At 38.6% G+C, this 16,268-nt stretch overlaps 1 protein-coding gene across 1 annotated transcript; it reads right to left on the bottom strand.

The window, feature by feature from the left end:
- On the bottom strand, positions 1-14,896 carry LOC140677490 (uncharacterized). Its single transcript, XM_072912126.1, has 4 exons — positions 14,863-14,896; positions 3,533-4,362; positions 2,789-3,448; positions 1-138 (listed from the first exon to the last, which is right to left on the bottom strand). Exons 1-4 carry the CDS (start codon positions 14,894-14,896, stop codon positions 1-3), a joined length of 1,662 nt encoding a protein of 553 aa, XP_072768227.1.
- Between the last annotated feature and the right edge of the window lie 1,372 nt (positions 14,897-16,268).

Genomic DNA, 16,268 nt, shown 5'->3' with positions numbered 1-16,268 from the left:
TCATAGTCTGATGACCACCATTGCCAGTATACCAATGACCACCATTGCCAGTATGCTAATGACCACCACTGCCAGTATGCCGATGACCACCATTGCCAGTATGTCAATGACCACCATTGCCAGTATGTTAATGACCACCTATGCCAGTATGCCAATGACCACCATTACCAGTATGCCAATGACCACCATTGCCAGTATGTCAATGACCACCATTGCCAGTATGTTAATGACCACCATTACCAGTATGCCAATGACCACCATTGCCAGTATGTCAATGACCACCATTGCCAGTATGTCAATGACCACCATTACCAGTATGCCAATGACCACCATTGCCAGTATGTCAATGACCACCATTGCCAGTATGTCAATGACCACCATTGCCAGTATGTCAATGACCACCATTACCAGTATGCCAATGACCACCATTGCCAGTATGTCAATGACCACCATTGCCAGTATGTTAATGACCACCATTGCCTTATTGCCAATGACCACCATTACCAGTATGTTAATGACCACCATTGCCAGTATGTTAATGACCACCATTGCCAGTATGTCAATGACCACCATTGCCAGTATGCCGATGCCCGAGCATTTGCTGCCCAATAACAATGTTTGAATATCGGAAGACCCAAACCACCACGGGTAGATCTGAATATAGGTTTTTTAGATAATCTATGTTTTTTATACCCCCAAACAAAATCCAAAATGTTTGTATCTGTTTTCTTAAAGTAATAATTTGATATAAAACTTGGTAGATTTTGGAAGAGGTACGAAAATGTTGGTAGGGATACCATCTTTATGGCATTTACTCATAGATAGTGGTAGGGTTCTCCAGTATTCTATGTTGGATTTCAGTTTGTCTCAGGAAGGTTTAATATTAACAATGATTTAGGACTTTTAGATATTTTGAGTCCGAGATATATAATATAATACGGTACAATTTTCACTGGACAGTTCTGCAAGTCAATATTTTCACCAATAAAAATAACATCACTTTTGGCCCAATTTATGGTATAGCCAGAAATTTTACCAAAAGAGCTAATATATTGAAAAAGGTTAGGGATGTCCTGCTTGGGATTCATTAGAGTTGTCAGGCTTGTCCCTGACAGTTTGACTATGTTTTAGTTTTTTCTCTGTTTGTCTTAGTTTCCTGTCAGCGCTTTTATTTTGTCTTCATTTCCTGAGTGTCTCCCTGAGTGCTGCTTCCCCTCAGCTGTGGCTGATTGGCACCTGGCCACACCTGGTGTCAATCAGCCAGCTACTATTTAAACCTGCCTTCTCCTCCAGTCATGGCTGGATCATTGTCGTTCCTACCTGTCGTGTCGTTGTTTGCTGTATGCTGTCGTTAAGCTATTCCCTGGATCCTGACTCCTGTTCCTGCTTCCTGTTTTCTGGTTCGTGTTTTCATTTTCTTATTTTTGAACATTAAAAACATGTTTTCTTGTACCAAGCCTGCTGCCATCTCTGCATCTTGGGGTTCGTCAACTACAAACTCTGACAAGAGTGACAATTAAATCATCTGCATACAAGCTGGCGAGAGCTTCTGATGCACCAACTGGAATGGCTCTAATACTAGGGTGATTCCTTATTCCTATTGGCTAGGGTTCTAGTGCTATCTTAAATAGCACGGGAGACAGACAGTCTCCTTGACGTACTCCTCGGTGTTGACTAAATGGCCCTGATTTCATGTTATTTGTGATAACAGCGGATTTAGGAGAGTGATAAATCATTTTAATCCAATTTACAAAAGTTTCCCCAAAATCAAACCTCATAACTTTAAATAAATATGGCCATTCAATAGAATCAAAGGCTTTCTGGGCGTCCAGTGACAGGACAGCTCCATTGGCATAGTCCCTCTTGTCAGAATACAAAATGTTTACCTAGCGTCACACATTAAAAAAAGAATGCCTACCAGGTGTAAAGCCAACTTGATCTGCATGAATAATTGTTTCTATGGGTTTGTTTAATCTAGTGGCTAGTACCTTTGTAAAAATGTTGTGGTCAAGGTTGAGCAGAGAGATAGGCCTATATTTAGATGGATTGCTCTTTCAATACAACACAGATGTTTGCCTCATAAAAAAACAGTGGAAATGTTTTATTTGTTCTGGAATCATTGATCATCCTAAGTAATAGAGCCACAAGGGACAACAACCCTTTCCACAGACTACACACACACACACACCAAGAACACAAATCTCAGAAGCCTACAACAATATATTTGAAGAAGACTTTAGGATTAAAAGTGAAGATGTGAGGTGAAAAAAGTACAAATGCAGCAATAAAAACAACCAACTCCACTCACGATGGCTCTAAAGTTTAGTTATGTGTTGCTAACTTCAGCCTTTTTCTTCTTTGTTGATGTTTTGCAGTAGTTAACATCCATGATGTAACAATGCTGCTAATCTACCAGAGTCCACATTTTGTTAACCATTTTATTCATTCATACTTTTAATTGGATAATAGCATCAATAAAATGCAATCGAAAAAATGTGTGTTTTTATAAGACACACAAAAAAAAATAGATAAGATGCCTTCTCTTTAAATAATGAGAAAATAAAATAAACTAGTAGCTACATATATAATATTCAATACATGCACACAACTTAAAAAGTAACGACAGGACAACATATAAGACTAGAAGATGAGAAGCACTACATACAACATCAAATATACATTCATATTAAACATGCTGTGTTTTTAAAGTACATTTAGCACAATCACTGTTTAAGTGTTTTTAAATCTCTGCAGCTTCCATGACTGTTACACACTTGTGTCTACTGACCTGATTCTTAAACCTGAACATCTTATCACACACAGTGCAACTAAACAGTTTCTGTCCAGTGTGTGTTCTCATGTGTGCGGTCATGGTTTGTTTTGTGGAGAAACTCTTCTTACAAACAGAGCAAATAAAAGCTTTCTCACCTGTGTGTGTTCCCACGTGCAATATAATTTCCTGTTTAGTGTTGAATCTTTTAGCACAAGTTGAGCAAGCAAAAGGTTTCTCTCCAGTGTGTGTTCTCATGTGTGTGGTCATGCGTTCCTTTCTGGAGAAACTCTTCTTACAAACAGGGCAAGTAATAGGTTTCTCACCTGTGTGTGTTCTCACGTGCAATATAATTTCCTGTTTAGTGTTGAATCTTTTAGCACAAGTTGAGCAAGCAAAAGGTTTCTCTCCAGTGTGTGTTCTCATGTGTGTGGTCATGTGTTCCTTTCTGGAGAAACTCTTCTTACAAACAGAGCAAGTAAAAGCTTTCTCACCTGTGTGTGTTCTCACGTGCAATATAATTTCCTGTTTAGTGTTGAATCTTTTAGCACAAGTTGAGCAAGCAAAAGGTTTCTCTCCAGTGTGTGTTCTCATGTGTGTGGTCATGCGTTCCTTTCTGGAGAAACTCTTCTTACAAACAGGGCAAGTAAAAGGTTTCTCACCTGTGTGTGTTCTCACGTGCAATATAATTTCCTGTTTAGTGTTGAATCTTTTAGCACAAGTTGAGCAATCAAAAGGTTTCTCTCCAGTGTGTGTTCTCATGTGTGTGGTCATGCGTTCCTTTCTGGAGAAACTCTTCTTACAAACAGAGCAAATAAAAGGTTTCTCACCTGTGTGTGTTCTCATGTGTTTGGTCATGTCATTCTTAGTGTTGAATCTTTTAGCACAAGCTGAGCAAGCAAAAGGTTTCTCTCCAGTGTGTGTTCTCATGTGTGTGGTCATGTCACCCTTTTTGGAAAAACTCTTCTTACAAACGGAGCAAGTAAAAGGTTTCTCTCCAGTGTGTAATCTCATGTGTGTGGTAATGTTACGCTTTCTGGAGAAACTCTTCTTACAAACGGAGCAAGTAAAGGGTTTCTCTCCAGTGTGTGTTCGCATGTGTGTGGTCATGTAATGTTTTGTGGAGAAACTCTTCTTACAAACAGAGCAGGTAAAAGGTTTCTCTCCAGTATGTATTTTCATGTGAACTGTAAAATGACTCTTCCGTCTAAATGATTTCCCACATTCAGAGCAGTCAAAGTGTTTGTTGTTAGTGTGATGTCTCGTATCACCTTTAGAGTCATTTTTACTCTCCAAAGGTTTTTGGATGTGGTCACTGTGATCAGAAGAGTCTGACATCATGTGGTCCATGTCTGACAGTGGAGCAAAGATGCTGTCTGGTTCTGACTTTATATCTTCACAATGCTCTCCATCAACTTCTGTGATGTGTTGACTTACAAGCTCCGCCCCTCTGTTCTCCTCACTTTGACTGTGATGAAGCTGTAAGGACTGAGCTTCATCTTCATCATGAAGCTGCTCCTCTTTAATGTGGGAGGGGGCCTGTAGCTCCTTCTGTCCCACACTGGTGTGCCACTCCTCTTCATGACTCTCCGCTGACAAAATGAAAATTGCAAAAGTCGTACCAATTTATTAGAATGGAGACATAATCAATCAATCAATCAATCAATTCCTTTATTGTCATTGTCATAATAACACTTAAGTCATACACGAACAACAAGATTTTGTTTGAGCTTTACTAACTACAGACCAGTTTCATTACTTCCACCATTCTCCAAAATCCTGGAAAAACTATTCCATAGCCGATTAAATATATTTATCAACAAAAGTGGGACGCTCGTGGAGAACCAATATGGATTCCCAGCAAATATCTCAACATCTGGTCAACATATGTAACAACAAGTGTATGTAAGATATTGAAATTAATCAAAACAATGTATGTATATGTATATATATATATATATATATATATATGTATATATATATATATATATATATATATATATATATATATATATATATATATATATATATATATATATATATATAGATAGATAGATAGATACAAACCCCGTTTCCATATGAGTTGGGAAATTGTGTTAGATGTAAATATTAACGGAATACAATCATTTGCAAATCATTTTCAACCCATATTCAATTGAATGCACTACAAAGACAAGATATTTGATGTTCAAACTCATAAACTTTTTTTTTTTTTTTGCAAATAATAATTAACTTAGAATTTCATGGCTGCAACACGTGCCAAAGTAGTTGGGAAAGGGCATGTTCACCACTGTGTTACATCACCTTTTCTTTTAACAACACTCAAACGATTGGGAACTGAGGAAAGTAATTGTTGAAGCTTTGAAAGTGGAATTCTTTCCAATTCTTGTTTAATGTAGAGCTTCAGTCGTTCAACAGTCCGGGGTTTCCGCTGTCGTATTTTACGCTTCATAATGCGCCACACATTTTCAATGGGAGACAGGTCTGGACTGCAGGCGGGCCAGGAAAGGACCCGCACTCTTTTTTTACGAAGCCACGCTGTTGTAACACGTGCTGAATGAGGCTTGGCATTGTCTTGCTGAAATAAGCAGGGGCGTCCATGAAAAAGATGGCGCTTAGATGGCAGCATATGTTGTTCCAAAACCTGTATGTACCTTTCAGCATTAATGGTGCCTTCACAGATGTGTAAGTTACCCATGCCTTGGGAACAAATACACCCCCATACCATCACAGATGCTGGCTTTTCAACTTTGCGTCGATAACAGTCTGGATGGTTCGCTTCCCCTTTGGTCCGGATGACACGATGTCGAATATTTCCAAAAACAATTTGAAATGTGGACTCGTCAGACCACAGAACACTTTTCCACTTTGCATGAGTCCATCTTAGATGATCTCGGGCCCAGAGAAGCCGGCGGCATTTCTGGATGTTGTTGATAAATGGCTTTCGCTTTGCATAGTAAAGATTTAACTTGCACTTACAGATGTAGCGACCAACTGTATTTAGTGACAGTGGTTTTCTGAAGTGTTCCTGAGCCCATGTGGTGATATCCTTTAGAGATTGATGTCGGTTTTTGATACAGTGCCGTCTGAGGGATCTAAGGACACGGTCATTCAGTGTTGGTTTCCGGCCATGCCGCTTACGTGGAGTGATTTCTCCAGATTCTCTGAACCTTTTGATGATATTATGGACTGTAAATTTCTTGCAATTGCACTTTGAGAAACGTTGTTTTTAAACTGTTTGACTATTTGCTCACACAGTTGTGGACAAAGGGGTGTACCTCGCCCCATCCTTTCTTGTGAAAGACTGAGCATTTTTTGGGAAGCTGTTTTTATACCCAATCATGGCACCCACCTGTTCCCAATTAGCCTGCACATCTGTGGGATGTTCCAAATAAGTGTTTGATGAGCATTCCTCAACTTTATCAGTATTTATTGCCACCTTTCCCAACTTCTTTGTCACGTGTTGCTGGCATCAAATTCTAAAGTTAATGATTATTTGCAAAAAAAAAGTTTATCAGTTTGAACATCAAATATGTTGTCTTTGTAGCATATTCAACTGAATATGGGTTGAAAATGATTTGAAAATCATTGTATTCCGTTTATATTTACATCTAACACAATTTCCCAACTCATATGGAAACGGGGTTAGTAGATAGATAGATAGAGAGAGAGAGAGAGAGAGAGAGAGAGAGAGAGAGAGAGAGAGAGAGAGAGAGAGAGAGAGAGAGAGAGAGAGAGAGAGAGAGAGAGAGAGAGAGAGAGAGAGAGAGAGAGAGAGAGAGAGATCGTAATAACTTGAAGTAAATAATGAAGATTGAAAACCAATTACAAAAAACTAAGTGTGTGTGTGTGTGTGTGTGTGTGTGTGTGTGTGTGTGTGTGTGTGTGTGTGTGTGTGTGTGTGTGTGTGTGCCCTAGAAGACACTCTCCCTCCTGAGTGATCCACACTTCCTCCTCTTCCTCTTTAATGTGAGGGGGCTGTGGCTCCTCCTCTTCCTCTTTAATGTGAGGGGGCTGCTGGACGTCTGTTGGGTAAATAAGTAAATAAGATAAAGAGAGAATAGAAATAGTTTTGGATTGACACTGTTAACATAATGACATTTATTAACACAATTAATGTTTTGTGTGTTGTGTTAAAAGTGTGTAGCAAAACAACCAATAAAAATGCGGGAAATACTTCCTTTTGTCCCAGCCACTAAAATTAATTCAAAAGTGAGTACAAAAACAGACTTGGCAATTTGATGGGTGGCAATTTGAAAAGTTTTTACAAGTACGAGGCAGCATTGATTGAGGCATTCATAACTTTACACTCACTGATGTAAAGTGTGTAAATATTTTATTCTGTATACGGTCTATCACACCTAAACTTTATCTCTAAACTTAACCATTATCTTTTAATTACATAGTCATTCCCATAACTTCAATATCATGGAAATAAAAAATGTAATTCCAAAATCACTTTTAAATGGTATGTTTTTGTCATCATGCAAAATACTTTTTGTGGTCATTTTGTTGGCTGGGCCAAAAGGAACTTTTACCAAAAACATGTTTTACTATGTGCTGTTTTATGGAGTATCTCCATCAACAATTTATTTTTAGGAATTGGAGACTATCTACGACACGCTGAAGGAAAGTCAGTCACCTTTATGTTCTTTTAATAATTCAAAAGTTGACTACTTTGGTTATTGAAAATAATTGTTTACGTTCACTTATTGATGCATGTAAGTCAGAATCAGGAAGTAAAATAACAACCTAAATTAGATTTGATTACAGTATAAAATGTATTTGGTGACTGTGTGAGTTTGGCGATTTGGCGATCTAGTCTGAGACGTCATTTCCTGTTTGTAGCGTTTCTGTGTAATATGGGCTCTTGTGTAAACAGCATTGTGTGCGTTCCTGACTAAAATGTAAGTATACGTCGAATATAGCACGGTTATTAATGCTAAAATGCCTATAATGTGTTAGATGTAGCCTTAAACGAGTGTTTGTTTGCAACAATGTTTCTGCTTGACGACATAATTCGCCAGCTCAACTTTCGCCCTGTTAATACTTCTTCTTACACAGTAGTTACCCTATTCTACCACTAGATGGCGACACAGACCACGTTTAAAGCACTGTCTAAATCAACAGTGCTTATTCCCCATTCATCTCTAATGGACTGCTTTAATAGTCCATGTACATTTGTTTGTATATTAGTTTTATAACACATTGTAGAGTATATTATATTATATATAATATTATACATATCCTGTTGTTTTATTGCATATTTTATTGCCTAAATGTATCCTAATCATTATTTGTATGTGTTCCCTTTAGACCACACATCACACACACCTATACTACAATTGTTCAACTTCATCATTAAAGAGTGCCTGAAAGCCTCTCTGTGCCCTACTCTCTGACCAGAGTCCTTGTCCTAAGAAGATATCAGACCAGCATTCCGCATCCAGAGCAACCTACTCTATCACAGGGAATATACAAAGTCTTTTGCTTTTATTTTCCTGCAGTATTGTTGTCTTTTAAATGCTACTTTCTGTATATGTTGTGTTCTATCTGTGTGAGACAAACAAATATTTCAACTGAAACCATCTCAGGCTTTCTTGTAGCAGTGAATGTGTATCGTGATGAAACTGTACCCTTTCCTATGCAAACTTCTCATAACTCCTTCAATCAATCAATCACACATTGTTACAAACTGAGAGGAACATCAACCTCAAACTGTCTCGTTTTCATGAAGAATCTAAATCAAAGCATTGCATCATCCCCACAAGACAAAGCATCTTCCTATTGAAGAAAAGTGTTAATAATGAAATATAAAGTTAGTAAAGATGTGAGAGTAAGAAGTAAACAAACATTGAATCAATTATAATGAAAAATGAGGTAAAAGGCAACGTGAATGTTAAACTAAGCTCCTGCCTCTCGCCTACACGTCAATTTATCGTGCAGGAGCCAAAAATCACCAGCAGATGGCAGTACTGCATTGTAATGTCCTACATATAGTACCATTAAAATGTTGCTGGTCATACAAATAAAACACACAATCCTCTGTTTTTGTCAAAATACCTCTAGTAGTGATACAAATGTGCTCCGGCAAAATCAATCAATCAGTGTTTATTTATATAGCTCTAAATCACAAGTGTCTCAAAGGGCTGCACAAGCCACAACGACATCCTCGGTACAGAGCCCACATAAAGGCAAGGAAAAACTCACCCCAGTGGGACGTCGATGTGAATGACTATGAGAAACCTTGGAGAGGACCGCATATGTGGGTAACCCCCCCCCCCCCCCCCCTCCCCCCTAGAGTATACAAATGAGTTTTAAGATGGAACTTAAATGCTTCTACTGAGGTAGCATCTCTAACTGTTACCGGGAGGGCATTCCATAGTACTGGAGCCAGAATAGAAAACGCTCTATAGTCCGCAGACTTTTTTGGGGCTCTGAGAATCACTAATAAGCCAGAGTTCTTTGAACGCAGATTTCTTGCCGGGACATATGGCACAATACAATCGGCAAGATAGGACGGAGCTAGACCGTGTAGTATTTTATACGTAAGTAGTAAAACCTTAAAGTCACATCTTAAGTGCACAGGAAGCCAGTGCAGGTGAGCCAGTATAGGCGTAATATGATCAAATTTTCTTGTTCTTGTCAAAAGTCTAGCAGCCACATTTTGTACCAATTGTAATCTTTTAATGCTAGACATAGGGAGACCCGTAAATAATCCGTTACAGTAATCGAGACGAGACGTAACGAACGCATGAATAATGATCTCAGCGTCGCTAGTGGACAAAATGGAACAAATTTTAGCGATATTACGGAGATGAAAGAAGGCCGTTTTAGTAACACTCTTAATGTGTGACTCAAAGGAGAGAGTTGGGTGGAAGATAATACCCAGATTCTTTGCCGAGTCGCTTTGTGTAATTGTTTGGTTGTCAAATGTTAAGGTGGTATTATTAAATAAATGTCGGTGTCTAGCAGGACCGATAATCAGCATTTCCGTTTTCTTGGCGTTGAGTTGCAAGAAGTTAGCGCACATCCATTGTTTAATTTCATTAAGACACGCCTCCAGCTGACTACAATCCGGCGTGTTGGTCAGCTTTAGGGGCATGTAGAGTTGGGTGTCATCAGCATAACAGTGAAAGCTAACACCGTATTTGCGTATGATGTCCCCTAGCGGCAGCATGTAGATACTAAAGAGTGCAGGGCCAAGAACCGAACCCTGAGGAACTCCGCGCGTTACCTTAACATAGTCCGAGGTCACATTGTTATGGGAGACGCACTGCATCCTGTCAGTAAGATAAGAGTTAAACCACGACAAGGCTAAGTCTGACATACAAATACGTGTTTTGATACGCTCTAATAAAATAATATGATCGACGGTATAGAAAGCAACGCTAAGATCAAGAAGCAGCAACATAGATGACGCATCAGAATCCATCGTTTGCAATAGATCATTAGTCATTTTTGCGAGGGCTGTCTCCGTAGAGTGATTTGCCCTGAAACCGGATTGAAAAGGTTCACAGAGATTGTTAGACACTAAGTGTTCATTTAGCTGCTGTGCAACAATTTTTTCGAGGATTTTCGAAATAAACGGAAGGTGGGACACCGGTCGGTAGTTTACCATGAGGTCAGGATCGAGGTTAGGTCTTTTGAGCAGAGGATGAATAACCGCTTTCTTGAATGCTAGGGGAACAGTGCCAGAGGAAAGTGATAAGTTTATAATATTTAGCACTGATAGACCTAATAATACAAAAAGCTCCTTGATAAGTTTCCCAGGAAGTGGGTCAAGTAAACATGTTGTTTGTTTTATCCCACTTACACGCCGTAATAGTTCCTCTAATGTTATTTCATCAAAAAGAGAGAGACTATTTTGTATTGCAGTATCCGTATATGCAGTCGTATCTCTGTTAATAGAACCCAGTTGTAGCTGGGATGCGTTATATTTAATCTCCTTTCTAATGAGTTCAATTTTCTTATTAAAGAAATTCATAAAGTCATCTGCCGAGTGGGTGGAGCTATTGGGAGGAGTCCCTTGTTGGGTTAGCGATGCTACTGTACTAAACAAAAATTTAGGGTCGTTTTTGTTGAGGCGGATGAGATTTGAGTAATATTTAGCTTTAGCTAAGGTAAGCATGCGTTTATACGATATTAAACTATCACTCCATGCTTGATGGAAAACCTCAAGCTTGGTCGTGCGCCATTTGCGTTCCAACTTTCTACATGATAATTTATGGGCTCTGGTTTCTTCTGTAAACCATGGGGTGCGCCTTTTAGGGGCCCTTTTTTGTTTTAGCGGTGCTATACTATCAATGGTTTCGCGCAGGGCATTGTCAAAGTTGTTAGTTAGGTTATCAATAGAGCCGACATAATTTGGGAATGGTGCCATTACCGAAGGCAGTAGGTCAGCAAGAGTCATCGTTGTGGAAGCATTAATGTTGCGGCTGCTATAGCAGTTATTATTATTATTAGCCTGTTGACAATGAGTCAGAACTTCGAATTTTATAAGGTAATGATCGGACATTACTTTTGTATACGGGAGTACCATAACTTTGGAGGTGGTGACACCCCTGACCAGCACTAGATCTATCGTATTACCGTTGTGATGCGTAGGTTCATTTATTATTTGTGTAAGACCACAGCTATCAATTATAGTCTGGAGCGCCACGCACTGAGGGTCCGATGGGGTATTCATATGGATATTAAAGTCCCCCATTATGATTATATTGTCTGCGTGCGTCACTAGATCAGCAACGAACTCTGAGAATTCATTGATAAAGTCCGAGTAGGGCCCTGGGGGGCGGTAGATAACAGCCACATCGAGAGGCAGCGGTGCGACAGACCTCATAGTAAGCACCTCAAACGATTTGTATTTATTTTTTAGGTTAGGGGTAAGGTTAAAGTTTTCATTGTATATTTTGAGGGGACGGGCAATATGCGCATTCATATAGTTAGGAGGAGATGCCTCATTTAGCGCAAAAAAATCGTCTGGTTTGAGCCAGGTTTCGCTAAGACCAATGACGTTAAGATTGTTGTCTCTAATGACCTCATTAACTAATAATGGTTTGGGAGACAATGATCTTATGTTTAAAAAGCCCATATTATAAGTATTGGGCTGTTTTGACGAGTTTTTGTTTAAATTATCCGTGGTAGCAATATTAATAATGTTGCGTTTATTATACGTAGTGCACTTTAAGTAGTTTCGACCATATCTAGGAATTGATGCGATAATAAAAGTGGGTCTTAAGACGAGACTTAAAACACTCCACTGTGGGAGCAGTTTGAACATGGAGGGGCAGAGTGTTTTAGAGCTTAGGGCCGACCACAGAGAAGGCCCTGTCTCCCCTGGATTTAAAGGCACGCTGGAAAAAGGTTGACATAGCGTGTAAAGTAGTCCATGACCACAAGTACACACCTGTTGCCCTGAGATGTAACAGGTAGCTCATTAATATTCATAGCGGCAGATCCTATCATGTTGAAATGTACCATCTTTATCTTTCATGATGGTCACTGCGGTTAAGCGACTTGGATCAAGCGTCCAGTCAATGTTTGGCTTTACCGTGTCTAATTTCACATTTCACTTTCCTTTTCTTGGATGCTTTGCCACCAGAAGATTCAGCCTCATGCTTTTCCCCTCTTCCCACTTTTAGCACTTTGGCCACAGCGAGTCAATCACATGAATTGTTTCAGCTTTAGTTTTTACTTCCTGATCCAACCCTGGCTTGGAATCTAACCCTGGCTTGGAATCTAACCCATGCGAGGCAGAACTGCCAAATGTGATTAACTATCATTAACAGAAATAAAACTATAACATCGGTGAAGTCAGCACAAAGCGTCAGATGGACAGAACAACTGTGCCAAGAGCCATAAGGTCAAAGTTTTCTTCTGCTTAGAGACGACACATATCTAACATTAACATACACACCTTGATGAGTTACCCACTAGATTTCTAAAGTCTGTGCTGAGCAGTTTGTCACCACAATTCCTTCATCTAGTTAACGTCTCACTTCAGACTGGAACATTTCCAAAGGCCTTAAAGGGGCTGTTTGCAATCATTTTATACTGGTAAAAATGTTTATTGAATTCAATTCAAATGTTATCCACTGATATTAATAGTTGAGTAGCTCTAGACTAGATTCATCTACATTTGATGTCAAAAGAGGAATAAGACAAAGCTGTGGAAGATCACCTTTACTATTTATAATGGTGGCAGAAATGTTAGCTATTTTCATGAAGAACTCTTTTATAGAAGGCATTCAAGTGATGGGAAATGAGATATTGATAAGTCAACTTGCTGATGAAGCCACCCTTTTTTTTGAAAATCATCATCAAATCCCTTTGGCCCTACAAGCTATTGATTTGTTTTCTAAAGCTTCTGGACTGGACTTCAACATGGACAAGTGTGAAATCCTCACCTTACACCATTGTCCAAGCACAACATTGCACAATATCAAAGTGAAAGATGAGGGCAAATATTTAGGCATTGTTTAATGTAACAAATAAGATCAGAGCAGATAAGGTCAACTTGGAAAAGCGTATATTGATGGCTGTAAATCAATCCTAAACAGGTGGCTTCAGCGGGACTTATCCATCTTTGGAGGAATCTTGCTGACTAAAATGGATAGCATGTCCAGACTTATCTCCCCGGCTTGTTCCCTGCCTACTACAACCAAGATTGTTACAACTATTGAGGACGTCAACCTAAAATTCATGTGGAAAAGCAAATGTCATTATATAAGAAAAGTAGCAATGATTAAATGTGTTGAAGAGGGTTTTAATATGATTGACTTGAATCTAATGATTGGAGTCTTAAAAGTAAAATGGTTAAATATTATCTTGTGAATTCACATTCAATATGGTGTATAATTCCAAATGCCGTATTCCAGAGATTGGGAGGTATACGTTTTCTGTTGTGACTTTCATGTAAATTCATTACCACTCAAACTGTTTAATTTCCACCCACAGAGAAACTATTGTTTAAACACTATTTTTATCCCCTCAATACACCTATATGGAATTAGTGTTACATTCGAGTTCATAGAAAATCCATAAACCTGTAAATAGAAGAATGTAACTCTACAGGAATGTGGGCTATGTCATGTGTGTGTCTGTGTATATATAAATATATATCATTTTTTTATTTGTACATTATATCAATATCTATATATTACATTAATAATAATAAGTCCACCATTGTTTATTCATTTTAATAAGTGGTATGACCGTGTGAGAACTTCTGTAACTAAGACAAATCTACATGTGTGACACGTTAGCCTGGTGAGAATGTTTCTTACCACCCAGCCACCAATGTATGTGACACGGTTGTTAGGTAAGGGACAGTTCTGAGGTGGTGTCCAGTTGGCATAGTCATGCTGGACAAGAACTCTTGGCACCACCTCAAAGGCATCTGGAATGCTGTCCTCCGAGTCCTTCGTCATAGGGAGGATCTTAGTGTTGTCTTGTGCTGTGGCATTTCCAGTTTTGCTGGGTTCAATGCCACAGTGTACAGCCAGCTTGGCCTAGATTGAGTGGAATTGCTGTGTGTTGGCATTGTTGTTGCAATAATAAGAGAAGTTAAGTTAAAGTGAAAGTACCAACAATAGTCACACACACACTAGGTGTGGTGAAATTTGTCCTCTGCATTTGACCCATCCCCTTGTTCACCCCCTGGGAAGTGAGGGGAGCAGTGAGCAGCAGCGGTGCCACGCCCGGGAATCATTTTTGGTGGTTTAACCCCCAATTCCAACCCTTGATTCTGAGTGCCAAGCAGGGAGGTAATGGGTCCCATTGGTCTTTGGTATGACTCGGCCAGGGTTTGAACTCTCCACCTTCCAGTCTCAGGGCAGACACTCTAACCACAAGGCCACTGAGCAAGTCTAATGACCCGTTTACTGCACACCAAATCTGATTATTTTTCTGCCCTCAAGTGATAAAAATTTGATTTTTTTTGACAGTCCAAACGCTCCAAAGTCCTTCACATCTGATCTTTTGGCATCAGTTTGAGGCCACATCAGGAGGTAGTCCTGATGTGGCCTGATGATTGTGATTCTGATCTTTTTATAGGACATTTTGTGCTCAAACTCTACACTCACTCTCACTTGTTTTAGTTCTACGCTCCAGCTGCTTGACCATCGTGTCAATTAAGCCACGAAGAAGAACAAACGGTATGACGTCATATGCAACCCAGCTCATGCGAGCTACATTTTTCATACACAAAAGTCGCTTTCTTAAAGTGAAACCCAATCTCCTACATTAAAATATTAATTACATATTGGAAAATGGTAAGAAGTAAAAACAGCCTTAAATTTAAATATTTATTGGAGAAATTTAAGTTGTTTTTAATAAGCCCAATTTTAATTTATTATATTTACTCATATATGTTTTATTTTAATCTCATTTGTATTGTGTCTTATTTTTCAAGGTGTGGTTGGTATGAGCATTGTATTTAATTTGATTTATTTTATATTCCTATGTAATTGTTTAACTTGCTATAAAATATTGAATATTGAAAGTGCCTTGATATGTGTGTGCATTGTATATGTATGTTCAATTCTTCAATTATTACACACATACAAACAGTTACAAATAAAATAGTTTTTTGTCCTTTTAAAAGAGTGTTTTAAACGCTTAGACCAGGGGTGTCCAAACTTTTTCCGCTCAGGGCCACAGACTGAAAAATCAAAGCATGCGGGGGCCATTTTTATATTTTTCCTTTTTTAAAACCAATACAATATATAGGTTGTTTTTTTTTAACCTTTATGGCTTTCCTCAAGTTTGGTCCCGGGTACCCGGAAGGGTCTCAGTCATAAAAAATGTTAGAAATAAGTCATAAATTATTTTTTCATTTAACGCTTGAATCTCGATGTCAACTTCAGGTCTGTCTGTCGTTATAACGTTTTTTTAAATGTTGTTTTTATGTTTATGCCCTTTATGTCAAAACCCTTATTTATATGGCAAACACACAAACTATGCAACATTTCCCCCCAAAATATTTCAACGTGGAATATTTGATGTGAAGTAATTGGAACCTTAAATAGGTCAATAATTCATAACAATAACAAAATAAAAAGAATAAGTGTTGAAAATAAGCCAAATTTCTTTTTCTTTTCTTTTTTAAGTTTTAACGCTTAAGTCTGTAGATCTGTTGATTATAAGATTTTATAATTTTTTCATTTTTTGTTTGTTTGTTTGTTTGATGCCCTTTTTGTGAAAGAAAACTATGTTCCGCACAAAATATGCAATATTTCCCCCCCCAAAATATTTCAAAGTGGAATTGTTCCAGTGAAGTAATTGGAGCCTTCAATAGGTCAATAACAGTCCACATGGCAGCTTTGTGTTATTAGTGTCAACATTGCCACTTTTTTCTTGTTACATTTCACCTGTTTACTCTTTCATTACACTTTTTCATGTTTTACATTTTTATTGTAGTATTTTCAGAATGTGCCGGGGGCCGTTAACAAATTAGCTGGGGGCCACAAATGGCCCTCGGGCCGCCCTTTGGACA

Source organism: Nerophis lumbriciformis, linkage group LG33 (genome assembly GCF_033978685.3).
Source record: "Nerophis lumbriciformis linkage group LG33, RoL_Nlum_v2.1, whole genome shotgun sequence".
Lineage (NCBI taxonomy): Eukaryota > Metazoa > Chordata > Actinopteri > Syngnathiformes > Syngnathidae > Nerophis > Nerophis lumbriciformis.
The sequence above is the reverse complement of the archived record's forward strand: the minus strand, read 5'-3'. Positions and strand labels throughout refer to the sequence as shown.

Bases quoted from the DNA above. Each gene is read 5' to 3' on its own strand.
- LOC140677490 (XM_072912126.1), bottom strand. From the start codon at position 14,896: ATGGTCAAGCAGCTGGAGCGTAGAACTAAAACAA. The intron at 4,363-14,862 runs GTGAGAGTGAGT...TCATTTTGTCAG, and splicing joins GGAGCGTAGAACTAAAACAA to CGGAGAGTCATGAAGAGGAG. The intron at 139-2,788 runs GTCAGTAGACAC...ATACTGGCATAG, and splicing joins TGTTCAGGTTTAAGAATCAG to GTGGTCATTAACATACTGGC.